The sequence below is a fragment of the Akebia trifoliata genome, chromosome 6 (assembly GCF_017979445.1).
Source record: "Akebia trifoliata isolate Shusen 1 chromosome 6, ASM1797944v1, whole genome shotgun sequence".
NCBI lineage: Eukaryota > Viridiplantae > Streptophyta > Magnoliopsida > Ranunculales > Lardizabalaceae > Akebia > Akebia trifoliata.
The window spans coordinates 8,012,786-8,024,944 of record NC_141380.1 but is presented as its reverse complement, the minus strand read 5'-3'; the positions used below and the strand labels follow the sequence as shown (position 1 = coordinate 8,024,944).

At 34.2% G+C, this 12,159-nt stretch overlaps 1 protein-coding gene and 1 pseudogene across 1 annotated transcript; one reads left to right on the top strand and one right to left on the bottom strand.

The window, feature by feature from the left end:
• Positions 1-6,647: 6,647 nt before the first annotated feature.
• LOC147400045 (putative copper-transporting ATPase HMA5 pseudogene) lies at positions 6,648-7,043 on the bottom strand (annotated as a pseudogene).
• Positions 7,044-7,915: 872 nt separating this feature from the next.
• Positions 7,916-11,496, top strand: LOC147400044 (UDP-D-apiose/UDP-D-xylose synthase 2-like). The gene is made up of 9 exons (XM_086446638.1): positions 7,916-8,282; positions 8,379-8,468; positions 8,590-8,697; positions 10,151-10,265; positions 10,354-10,472; positions 10,570-10,671; positions 10,766-10,858; positions 10,945-11,062; positions 11,164-11,496. The coding sequence occupies exons 1-9, from the start codon at positions 8,022-8,024 to the stop codon at positions 11,289-11,291; spliced, it is 1,134 nt and encodes a 377-aa protein (XP_086302764.1). The 5' UTR covers positions 7,916-8,021; the 3' UTR covers positions 11,292-11,496.
• Positions 11,497-12,159: the final 663 nt, after the last annotated feature.

Sequence of the window (12,159 nt, the reverse complement as noted above, 5' to 3'; positions counted from 1 at the left end):
CATATGTTTAGAGCTTGCAAAATTAGACCAAATATGTATGGGCCAGGCCCAACTTGAAAACTAAATTTTGATTAAAATTTCGAGACCCAATTAGGATCAACCCATATATAAGGCCCAGCACTCAAACTCAGCCTATTAACAGCCCTAATGTCTATTTATCATTATTCACGTACATTGACATGAAGTCGAGTTGCTTGGGCCTGTTGGAGTTAAAGATGAATATGATCTATAACTCCATCTGAACTCTATTTGGGTCTTAAAACCTGGTATGGCTTTTCATCTCGTGTTGGACAGTCAAACCAAATAATTTAAAAGTCGTGTTAGAGGGACCTCAAGCTGGAATCTCATATGGTACTTCTTGATGTGAAAATGGATAGGAATTATAGATGCTTTTTCACTCGTATCTCGATGAAAGCATCTATGTTTCCCATACTCTTTTACGTCAAGAAGTGTGCTATGAGGTTACAGCCTGAGGTCACTTCAGCATTATTCATAATTTAAAGAGGGAAAATGCGATTTGATGAAAAGCATCTATGGTGCTGACACACATCCACATCAGAAATGTCCCCCACCATGTCAATTTTAAAGAGTCGTGATAATATGACTTGCCAGATGGCATACTCAATCGACTCCTTGACATGACAAGTTTGGAACCTTAGATTTGAACGCTTTGGGATACACAATTGCATTTCCCCATAACAAAGTGTATCCCGAGGTGTACAAAGGTATGGTTCCCAAACTTGTCCACGTTAGGGAGTCAATTGAGTATGCCACCTGGCGAGTCATATTATCAAGACTCTAATTTAAATTGGTTTGAAATATATATTAACATACATTTGTATTTAAATAATTATTAGCTTTCTCATAACAAGGTGGATTAGTAGATACTAAAACCTCATTTTTATCCTAGTGATTGCACGTGAATTATATTATAAGTCTAAATTTTTATTTTATTATATTTTAAAATTTTGAAACGAACATAATTGCGAATAGAAAAATTAAATTTTATTCTATTGAATTTAATAAATTTTCTATTTTTTTTTTTTTTCAACAATAGGCATAGAAATTAATTTGAAAGAAATCTCATGTAACCAATGTTGGCACCTCAAATAGAAGAATAGTGAACAAATTGAAGATGAAATGAAAATAGAGAAGGAAAGACAGTAGTGACAATGGGATGTCATCAAAGGTAAGGTGAAGTCAAAAAAATAAACAAAGAAAACCAAAAAGAAAGAAAAAAATAGTTTATACATGGCCCCAAATAACACCTATAGGATTAATGTAGAAAAAAAAAAGTAGACAACTAAGAGACTCCCTTTCCATTGGCATTCACATAGAGAAAGGGAAAAAAAAAAAGTTTATAGTGTAAATATCGATCCCAGTAGTTTGAGATGGACAAAAATCAATAGTGACGTTGATGAATGGTTGTACCATTAGTTGAACTTTGAGTTTTCAATTACAACATTGAAGTTGCATCCAAGAAGACTACTTAATGATACAAAGATCAATAGCTCATTGGTAAAAAAAAGTTATGTTTCATTATTATTGTAGTTTTACATTTAACAGTTTTCGATCTAGATATGAACAAACAACTTTACATGATGCATTTCTTCATCCACCTGAAGTTATTTGCTACATGTAATTGAATGCACAAGAATAAAACAATATCAGGATGAATGCATGACTCAACAAAAGTTGAATTGTAAAGACTTCTTATTATATTTTACCAAAATTATAAAGATTAGTGCTAAAGAAATCAGTTTTCTATTTTAAGATGCTTACATAAATAGCTTTCATCAATAGAAATTGATTGGAGTGAGTAGGATTTAGATAAGTTGTTGGCAGTCGAAATCTATATATGAAGTGCCATTGTTTGATTTAAAACCACACAATTTTGAGCGTTTGTGCAAAATTTCTCGTGTATATTTTGTTTTGCATGCTTCATAAGATCTTATCCACCAATCTATTTTGAAAAATAAATTTTAAAGGCCTCAGAAGTAGATTTTACCAATTAAACTGATTGTACATCTTAAGGCCACCAAGGCTCCACATATATCGATTTGCATGATGACTCTCATGAAATTTTAAGTTATTCAATTAAACGATGAATAAATATACATACATACCCTGATTGATATTGAAGATACCCATGTTTTCAAATTGATGACATGCCCCTTGACTTCGGTCTTTTCTAATCAACTAATGAAAAATGACCTAAATGTCATTATCATCAATCTGTAATCAAAAAACGATTTTTCTTCTCAGAACCAGTCATATGATTCCATTTACTTTAACTTACAATCTTTTTTTACCCTCCTCTTCGACTATAAGATTCTATCTACTTCAAGAATTAAACATGAATAAGAGGATATATCATTTTCATTAGTATATAATAAAAGACAAGGTGGAGGTCGGGGTAGAGGAGGGGGGGAATCTCATCAGTTTGAAAACACAAGGAAAGTATCCCAAATATTCACAAAAAGGTGGAGGGGCCTACTTAAATCTCCCATTTTCATGCACTCCTAGTTTTAGATCCATCATATTAGATTCAGTTGAAACCAATTGATAGGAAGCCCACGTGAAATTTATTTTGTTACGTAGGTGGATTTCTAAGTAAGGCCCCTAATATCATGTGATTTCTAAGAAATGGACATCTAGTACGTGGTCTGACAGTGGGGACGGGGTGGGGGATGGGTTACCATAAATAAAAAGGAAAGCACAATGGGGCCATTTAATTTTAACTTGCAAGCATCTTGCGAAAATTTCAACTTTATTCTCTTTTCTCTCCTCCTTTTCCAAGAATCTCTTTTACCCCTTAACCTCGAAGAGGATGATCATGTCATAGGCACATGCAAACTCTTGTGTGTGTACATACATATTCACCTATAAACTCAGATATCACTTAAGTCTACAGGCCTCAATTTACCGAAATCTGATTTTTCAAATTATCAACAAATTTTCCATTGAAATGGGTGAATTGATCGCAAAAATGCCAAAGAATGATAATATATTTACTTCAAGTTATTGGGTAAGGAGAGAGACCTGCTGGCTTCTAGCAAAGGCAGATGATCATTGAAGGGGTTCTTTTTTTTTTTTTTTTTTATCACATTCTTCACCTGCAAATTCAGAAAGAGAAAAAAAGATAAAATATCATATTATAGCATTCAAGAATAGCACTTTCACAGTGATTATTAACCACCACAACCCATTTTAGTTTTCATCTTCATATCCATTTTCCCTAACTTCTTGGCTTTGTTTGTGTCGAATGAGTAGTGTGTTAAAGCACATGGACAAAACAAGCAATGATCAAGACCTAAATTGAATTTATGATCAGAAAAAAAGAAGATACATTTATGTAAAAACAGAAGATATTCCTATAAATGAGGACCAAATACTACACCATGTAAAGCTAATGGAGAGTTTTTTTTCAATGGAATCTTTCTAGCATATATATATATATATATATATATATATATATAAGGCCGAAAACCATCAATAGTTTCAAGAAATTGGTGACACATAAATACTCGATGAAACATGTAATGTCCCATGTGCCTGAACATACTACCTGCAGAATCAACCAGAATGAAATGATCATACTCAGGACAACAACAACAACCAAAATCAAAACCCATAAAAATTTAGAATTACATGCATGAATGTACTAAGAGAAACTCAAATAATTCATGGCGATGGGGAGCAAAAGCTCTTTAAAGATGATTGATCTCAGGTCTATTATGTGTGTTTACCTATTTTAGACTTAAAAACAACACATCCGTATTAACATTTTACAAGTAAGAAATAATTCATTTTCTAATTTTTAGTTTTCCATTAATGTTGTAGGATGAAAGTTGCTACATTATGCAAGTATCAATGGTTTGCACAAAGAGCATTTTGACATAAATTTAGATCCATCTGTAAAAGCATTTCCAAGAACAACACTAATGTCACTTGCATTGTTCTGGTGTATCATGGAAATTCTTTGGGATGCAAGAATCAAATAATTCTCTGTGGTGGACCAAACTATCTCTTATGTCTCCCTCAAATAGATTCTTCTTTTGGATTTCCAAAGGAATGTTGCTGTGTTGACTTAAACAGTGCAAGTTCGGTGATTCATGCCATATCAGATGAGCAAGATATGCGGAAGATTAGAGGGGGGCTTGCCTCCTCGTTCCCTTTTACCTATGCCATGATGCTCATGGGCAGCTTATCTTTAATTGGATTTCCTTTTCCAACTGGATTTTATTCTAAGGATGTGATCGTAGAGCTCGCTCACACTAAGTATACAATCAGTGGGAACTTTGCTTTCTGGTTGGCAAGTGTCTCTGTCCTTTTCACTGGAACTTGGTTGCTACGAGCATGAACAACTGCGTGATACTGCTCTTAGTGCTTCAGTTTATACTAAATACTTAAAACAATGGCTCGCAGTGCCATCGCCTAGAGCTCATAGGATACTGCCCGGAACTTGATGACAGCTCCCATATAGAAATTTCAGCCCTTAACCATAACATTGGATTAAGACTGCTCATACTAGATAAGAAGAAAAGCTTTATTAGAGTTGAATACACGTGCTAAAAATATAAGATCAATACCAATTGTTGCATTTTGATTAGGGATCATTGAATCAGAATTACAAATGCAATAACATAGTATTTCTTACATGACACATAAGCCAAATAAATAAACAAATTTGATCATGCTTTACATGTTTACTTCATCCCTAATTTTTATTTTATTTTATTTTTTTATTTTTAAATTACACCTCTTTCAAGGTAGTAAACTTAAGATAGTAAACTTGGATGAGTAAATTTCAATTAAAAGTTAAGTAATGAAACTTGGTTTTCACATTCCCTAATTTTTTATTGTAGGGTTACGAACAAAGAAACTACGCTAAATAAATGAATATAATAAATGATGTTTTTGTTATAGGGGGAGGGGTTTATTTCATGTCCATTTGCTTTCATGGGTTCCATAGAATTTAATCACATTAGCTAAAAATGATCAATGAATCATGCTTGCTCGTGATATTATTGAATGCATGGGAAGTACATAAAAAAAAGGCCCTTTAATAATAAAAATACATCTTCGCCAAACTCATTTTTAGTACATTGGTTCACCAATGTTTGAAACATACAACCATGAGTTAATGGACTTGAAACATGGCATATTTATATGTAACCCATTATTCCAACAACCAGAAAGACCCTAATAATTAAACATAGTAAGTCAGGCCTACATAATAAAAGACAGGCTAGTAAGTTAATGTACCATTTTCATGTAATGTGCATTGGCAAAACCTATCACAATCACATATCTCCTCCCCCCCCAACACACACACACACACACACACACACTCCCCTAAAAAAATAATAATAGATAAAATAAATCACAAAAAACACTCAAACTCTAACTATGCTCCCATAAATATTCCTCAGCTCCTAAATTCTATAAGAAAAGCATATTCAAAGGGATGGCCTAATATAAGGAAATTTTACATCTTACCTCTTTGAATCGTACAATGTCCGAATACGTCAAAGACTCATGGTTAATTATTCCTATTTGAACTTTCACATGAATCTGAACAAAAAAAAAAAAAAAAATTAAAAAAATGAATCAACATAGATAACAAACCCAAAAACTCAACCATGCCATTACCATGAAAAGATAACTTAGAGAAAAGAAAGCCAAGACTAAATTTACACTAGAGCAAAGATACTTATAAAATCAATTTCAAATTAAAGTCTGGACTCCAAGCCTAAATATGTGGAACAAAGACCCCAACAATCATACATTGATGAGAAAGATACAAATGTCCCAAGTCGATAGAACATACCATAGAATGTTAACAAAAACCAAAATGAAATTTTAAATAAAATCTAAAAACAATAAAAAAGAAGCCCACTACGTCATATTTCACAAAAAACGACGGGCCAAAGCCGTCGTTTTTTAAGAACTATGACGGCCCCCGCCGTCGAAAGAGCAGTTGTAAATATCGATGTCGTTTTTAGTGAACGACGGTCGGAACGTGTCAAAAAACTGTTGTATAAAACGACGGTTATAGTCTGTCAAAATAAAACGACGGTCCAAACCCGTCATTTTTTTGTCGAATTTAAATTTAATTACTTGATATAAACGACGGCTTAAAGCCGTCGTTTTTGTGTCAAACTTTTTTAATAAGCATATGATATTCATTTTGGAATGATTGTTGCTCAGTACAGTACATAGCTGTTAATGGGGGCGAACCATAACAGAAATATCATAGGTAAACTCTTTGGGGTTGTACGTTACCTCCATGACAAAAAGCAAATGTGATGCTTGTTACCAATTTCCTTTTTATATTCTTCAATTTCTTTTCATCGCTGTTGTAGGCTTATGAAAGTTAATAAATCATAATTAATACTATGAATGACTTCAATATATTGCCTTCAAACAACGTTTAATAAACACTCAAGAGTAACTTCAATCCAAATCCATTTTCTTATAAACAGATGAGCATCACTACTGCAAATTATGTTCATAGCATAAAAACCTTACATCAAACTTCAATACCTAGTAAAATAACATGACAAGATATTAGTCTTCAACAAACTTAACTATTACACATGATATATATATATACAAAGCTAAAGCAACTATATCATGATTGGTTACTCAACCTGGATCCCACTAATTTCTAGGTTGTCCAAGCTCATGGGTCTTCTGTAATTCTTCAACAAGAGAGAACAGCAAACAACACTAACTGATGAGGCTGCCATTGCAGCCCCAGCAATCCATGGAGGTAGACGGAATCCAGTAGATGGGAAAAGGACACCAGCAGCAATCGGAATGCCGAGAAGATTGTAACCCAAAGCCCAAATGTAGTTCAAACGAATACGGGAAAAAGTTTTCTTGGAGAGGTCAATGGCAGTTATCACATCTTCCAAGTTGCTCTTCATGAGGACAATGTCAGCTGCCTCGATAGCGATGTCTGTGCCAGCACCAATTGCCATTCCAACATCAGCGGCCACAAGGGCTGGTGAGTCGTTGATTCCATCTCCAACCATTGCCACAGTTAAGCCCGAACTCTGTAGATAATTAAATCATATTAAAATAAAGTTGGCCCAAATTCAAATTCACTAAGTTAAACGTTATGAAGAAAAAAGATGGAAATATAGATTAATTCCAAATGTAGGTGTTAACCGACCAACTACTCCAAAAGACCATCTTTAGGAGATGGGGAGAACTATGAATATAAGAGGGTCAGGGACTTAACTGGGGTGTGACACACCCGAGAGTGGAGGAAAATGTACACTCAACACTCCCCCTCATCCATAAGGGTGGAAAGAATCAAACCCCTGACCTATATGAACCTAGTGCTCTGACCAATTCATCAAAACATTTCCAAAAAAAAAAAAAAAAACCATGCATGCCCCAACGATTGTATGATATTATTCTAAGAAAAAATGTATACAGCCAATGGATTTATCCACCGCTGTAGGGTAGTAAATTTGTCGTTATAGGTTATGACGATGGGGATTAGCGACGGATCTAATTTTCGACTCAACAGCCTTGGTAAGTTATAAGTTCAGCGACTGAAAAATCCGCCACTACAGAATCAAACTTATAGCCGTGGATTTTTCTGTCACTACATAACGAAACTTACGGATTGGTGAATTTATCCGCCGCTATACATTATTATTATTATTATTATTATTGGAATAATTACAGTTTTAAATACAACATTATTGATAGATTATAGGGTAACCGAGAATAAAAAGATATAGGGTCACTCTTCTTTTGTACAGTAAAAGTTGGTGTGCTTATAAAATCTCTCTTCTTATATACACAATTACTAAATTGCCCCCTACTTCGTTCGTTATCTGCTTCTTGGTTCCTTCCCTCGCTTTTCTCTTATTTAAAAAGCGGTTAAAGAAACATCAGTCTTTCTGAAACTTAGGAAAGAAAGCAAAACCCTCGAAACCCCTCTCTTGTTCTTCTTCGTTTCTTCTCTGAAACTCTCCTTTTTACGATTTAATGCAACAATGGAGAGGTTTGATTTGGATAGGAAAGTGATCACACCATTAACGATCTGTTTGATTGGTGGTGGAGGATTCATTGGATCAAATCTCTGTGATACACTACTTTCAGTAACTCCTCACAAGGTCATCGTGATCGACACCTCCGATGAAAATATCATTCATCTCTTTGAGGAATCACTCCCTTGGCACAATCGGATTGAGTTTCACAAGTTCAACAAAAAGTACGATTTCCACTTGGAATTTCTCATCAAGAATGCGGATGTGGTAAAAATTACAAATTCTACTTCTGATCGATCTCCTTATAGTTTTAAAATTGGACTTTTAGGGTTTCTTGTTGATCAATTGAGGTTTTGTTTGTAGATTGTCAATCTTGGTGTGTTCTGCGATTCAGGTGCTAACGCCCGGCCGACTCATACTATTTGCAGAAATTTCGTGGATGAAATTCCTTTGGTGGGTATTTTAAATTCTAGGGTTTCTTGAATTGGGTTTGTCTGATTTTCTTTCTTTCGTTTTTCTTTTCAATTTCATTTCAATGCTTATTTGATTAAATGTTTGTTGATATCTGGTTCAGGTCATGTTATGTTCAGAGAATAAGAAACGATTGATTCATTTGTCTTCATCTGAAGTTTATGGCGAAACTATTGGAAGCTTCCTTCCTAAGGATGATCCTTTGCGTCAGGTATAGGTTTGATCTCTCCTTTTCACTGCGAATTTCATTTCAATCGTAATTTGGATTGTTTTAGAGTGGAAGTTTCTTGATTAATAAAAAATATGGGTTCTTTCTAAATGTTCCTTATGAAATTCTTTATCTTAGTTCTGTCAATCTGTTTGAACAAATGCTGAAGTTACAAAATATTAGTCTTGATTTTTTTTAAGCCAAGTCAATGAGATGATCTAATTGAGAGCGTAAAACTCACTTGGTGACCTCTGAATCCATTCCAACTCACTTGAATTTGGGTTTTAAAACCATGTTCCTAACCCAAGCATTTGATCATTGTCATTAAAGATTCTTATGGTTGATAGTTTTTTTAAGCCAATTTTTTTTTTTTAAGAATTCTAGGTTTTGTAAGGCATATATTTTCTCTTAAGAATTCTAGAATTTTTAAGATCGATTTTTGAGTGATTGATTTTCCTAGAAGACATTTTCTCTGCAATCACACGTACTCTGGGTTTAGAATTTCTTGCCCCCCCCCCCACAAACACACACACACACACACAATGGTATGGTTTGAATGTAATAAACCATTTTTTTCATTAAATGTACATTTATCAATTAATGTGGAAATGGTTTGGAGGGTTTGATTTGGCTGAGTTGTACTAGATCAACCGATTCAAATAGTTCTCAAAGAGTTGCAATAAGCTCCCAAAATCTGGATTAATAACCATGATAAGTACAATGTAATAGCTTAAGGTATTTTTTACTCTACGTGGAAAATGGAGCCTTGAACCTCTTAAATACAGCTCCTGCTGAAAACTGAGAGTTAGTGTCAATCTGACATCAGCAATCAGGAGATTTTTGACCAAGAACTCATCTCTTAACACACTTTAATAGCAGAACAAAAATACTCAAGGTGGAATCAACAATGACAACTTCATCTGCCTATTGAAAACAAAAGGTAATTTGAACAAGCAACCGGTCTTTATGATTGGTAACTTCTACTAATTAGAATTAGATTAAGTTTTTTTTTTAAATGATTGATTTCTTGTCCTTTTTAATCATTTTTTGCATTCAAGTTACTAATCAAGTTGTTTATGTATATATAAATATTTTTGTGCATTATGAATTTTCCAATATTATCTTGTGATGCTTGTATCTGTGGCAATGGATGGTTCCCTTGGCACATGGAAGCAAGAATGCCTCAAATGTGCCTGACTAGCATCTTATGTCATTGATGTTGATGATCCTCGTCATCAATACAGTGAGGGACTTACTTCAGCTGAAACGTTGGCCTTTTCACACCAAATTATGTACTGAAAATGAAGGAGTTGAGATATAGACAGATTCTGTGTTTTCTACTTAATTTTGATTCGAAAAACGGCAGAGCAAATTTTCTGTATGGAACTCATGTAGATCTTAACATTTCATATTCAGTTTTTTGAAAATAGATTGTGTTGTTTCACCTTTTGTGCAGGAGGCCAATTTCTCTGTCCTCAAGGAAGACGCTTCTCCTTGTGTTTATGGTCCAATTGCGAAACAGAGGTGGTCCTATGCCTGTGCAAAGCAACTAATTGAAAGGCTAATATATGGTACGGTAAAAATTCTCGTACAATATATATACTTCTTAAAGGTTATTCCAATGAGATATTTTATCTTACTTCTCTAAAACCTGTTTAGGAGAGGCTTCTCAAAATGGCCTCGAGTTCACTATTGTAAGACCATTCAACTGTATAGGCCGAAGAATGGATCGTAATCCATGTGAAGTCGTTCCAAGAGTTCTATCTCACTTCACCCAAGTCAGTATAGCTCCTCACTTTAATAGAACTGCAAATTTTCGCTTCTTGTCTTCAATGGAACAATTTCCCTCTTATTCTTTCTTTATCCTCCATTCAGGATCTCCTTCGAGGCAAGTCGCTTAGGCTCTTCGACGGTCAACAGTCTCAACATACCTTTGTCTATATCAGGGATGTCATTGAGGCCATTCTACTTATTATTGTAATTGGTTTTCTATATCTTCCCCTTTATATCTTTGAATTTGAACATGGATTAATGGGTGCTTGATCTTCCTTCCACAACTAAAATTTCTCAGGAAAACCCATCACGTGCCAATGGGCAGATTTTCAATGTGGGCAATCCCAAGAATGGAGTTACACGGAAACAACTTGCCGAAACAATGAAACAGGTATTCGTGTCTAATTTTCATTTATTAGGTGGTTGACCATATCTACCATCCATGTTGTTAATTTGCATGGAATTTCTCCCTTAAAGTTATATGCAAAGGTATCTGGTGAATCTTCTTCGGATATCTCAACCGTTGACGCTAGCTCAAATGATGATAAAATCGGTAAATGCATTCCTGATATGGCCATCATCAATAGGCAGCTCGGTAAGTGAGCTTTTTAATCCTTTCATCTGCCATTAGTCTCACTGGAAATAACACCACTGCGATTTTCTTCTTACTATTATTTTTTTTACTTTGGTGAAAAGATTGGAATCCAAAGACGACATTGCCAAACCTTCTAGAATCTACTCTTAGGTTTCAGCACCTACTGTTCCCACTCCAGAGGGACCTTGAGGAAGAAACTCTTTCATCATTGGACGCCCACCTAATTTAAGGCGATTAAAATTCTCCTCGTTTAATTTTTTTTTTCTTTTTACCTAAGATACACCGGTGTAAAATGTAAAACAGCCCAAGGCCAATCCGAGTACAGAGTTGCTATTTGTTGTTGTTGTTGTTTTCTTTGCTTATAAGAAGTATTGCTTGTAGTCTTCATTTTGAGTGACACCAATGGTGAGGTAATGAATTTTTCTTTGTTTTACTTTTTAAAGAATGTTAAGGAGATGAATATTATTAGTAGACACACAAGTAGAATTAGAATCTTGTTTCGATGTGCAACGCAAGAACACAAATGATGATTGGCTTTCGAATTTGACAAAATCTATGCCTTTAACAAAATATTATTGAATCTAACTGCTATGAATCACCATTCTAGATACTCTTTTTCATATGTTGATCCAACAAACAGTGACCCACAACGCATAGTGTGTGCACATCCCATAATGAGAAGACTTGAGTTACATAGCAAAGCTTGACTCCTCACGGTGCGGATTCTTTTGCCACTTTCTTCACAAACACCATTATATTATCAAGACATGAAACATATTGTTATTAAGGAAAATTTTATAATTTTTTGAGAACAACATATGAGTTTAAGTACAAGTTAATATCCTATCCCTTCTTATAAATTATTTTTCTTTTAGTGTGTTGCAAGTTGCAACAAGTTGATTTGCAATAAAAATAATATCACTGATAAAGTCTCGTTGACATCTTCCCAATGATATACATATAAAATATAAAATTATTTATTATTATTATTTTCAATTAATAGAGACATATATAAAAGTAAATTTTTTTTCACTCATTTACCTTGTTAACAACTTTTTATTATTCATAAAACTTCGTTTTTAATCTCATACTCAGGT

What these genes read in the sequence shown, in the direction of transcription:
- LOC147400044 (XM_086446638.1), top strand. Translation starts at nt 8,022, where the DNA reads ATGGAGAGGTTTGATTTGGATAGGAAAGTGATCACACCATTAACGATC. An exon ending in TCGTGGATGAAATTCCTTTG is followed by an intron (nt 8,469 to 8,589) that starts GTGGGTATTTTA and finishes TATCTGGTTCAG; the next exon opens with GTCATGTTATGTTCAGAGAA. An exon ending in AGGATGATCCTTTGCGTCAG is followed by an intron (nt 8,698 to 10,150) that starts GTATAGGTTTGA and finishes CCTTTTGTGCAG; the next exon opens with GAGGCCAATTTCTCTGTCCT.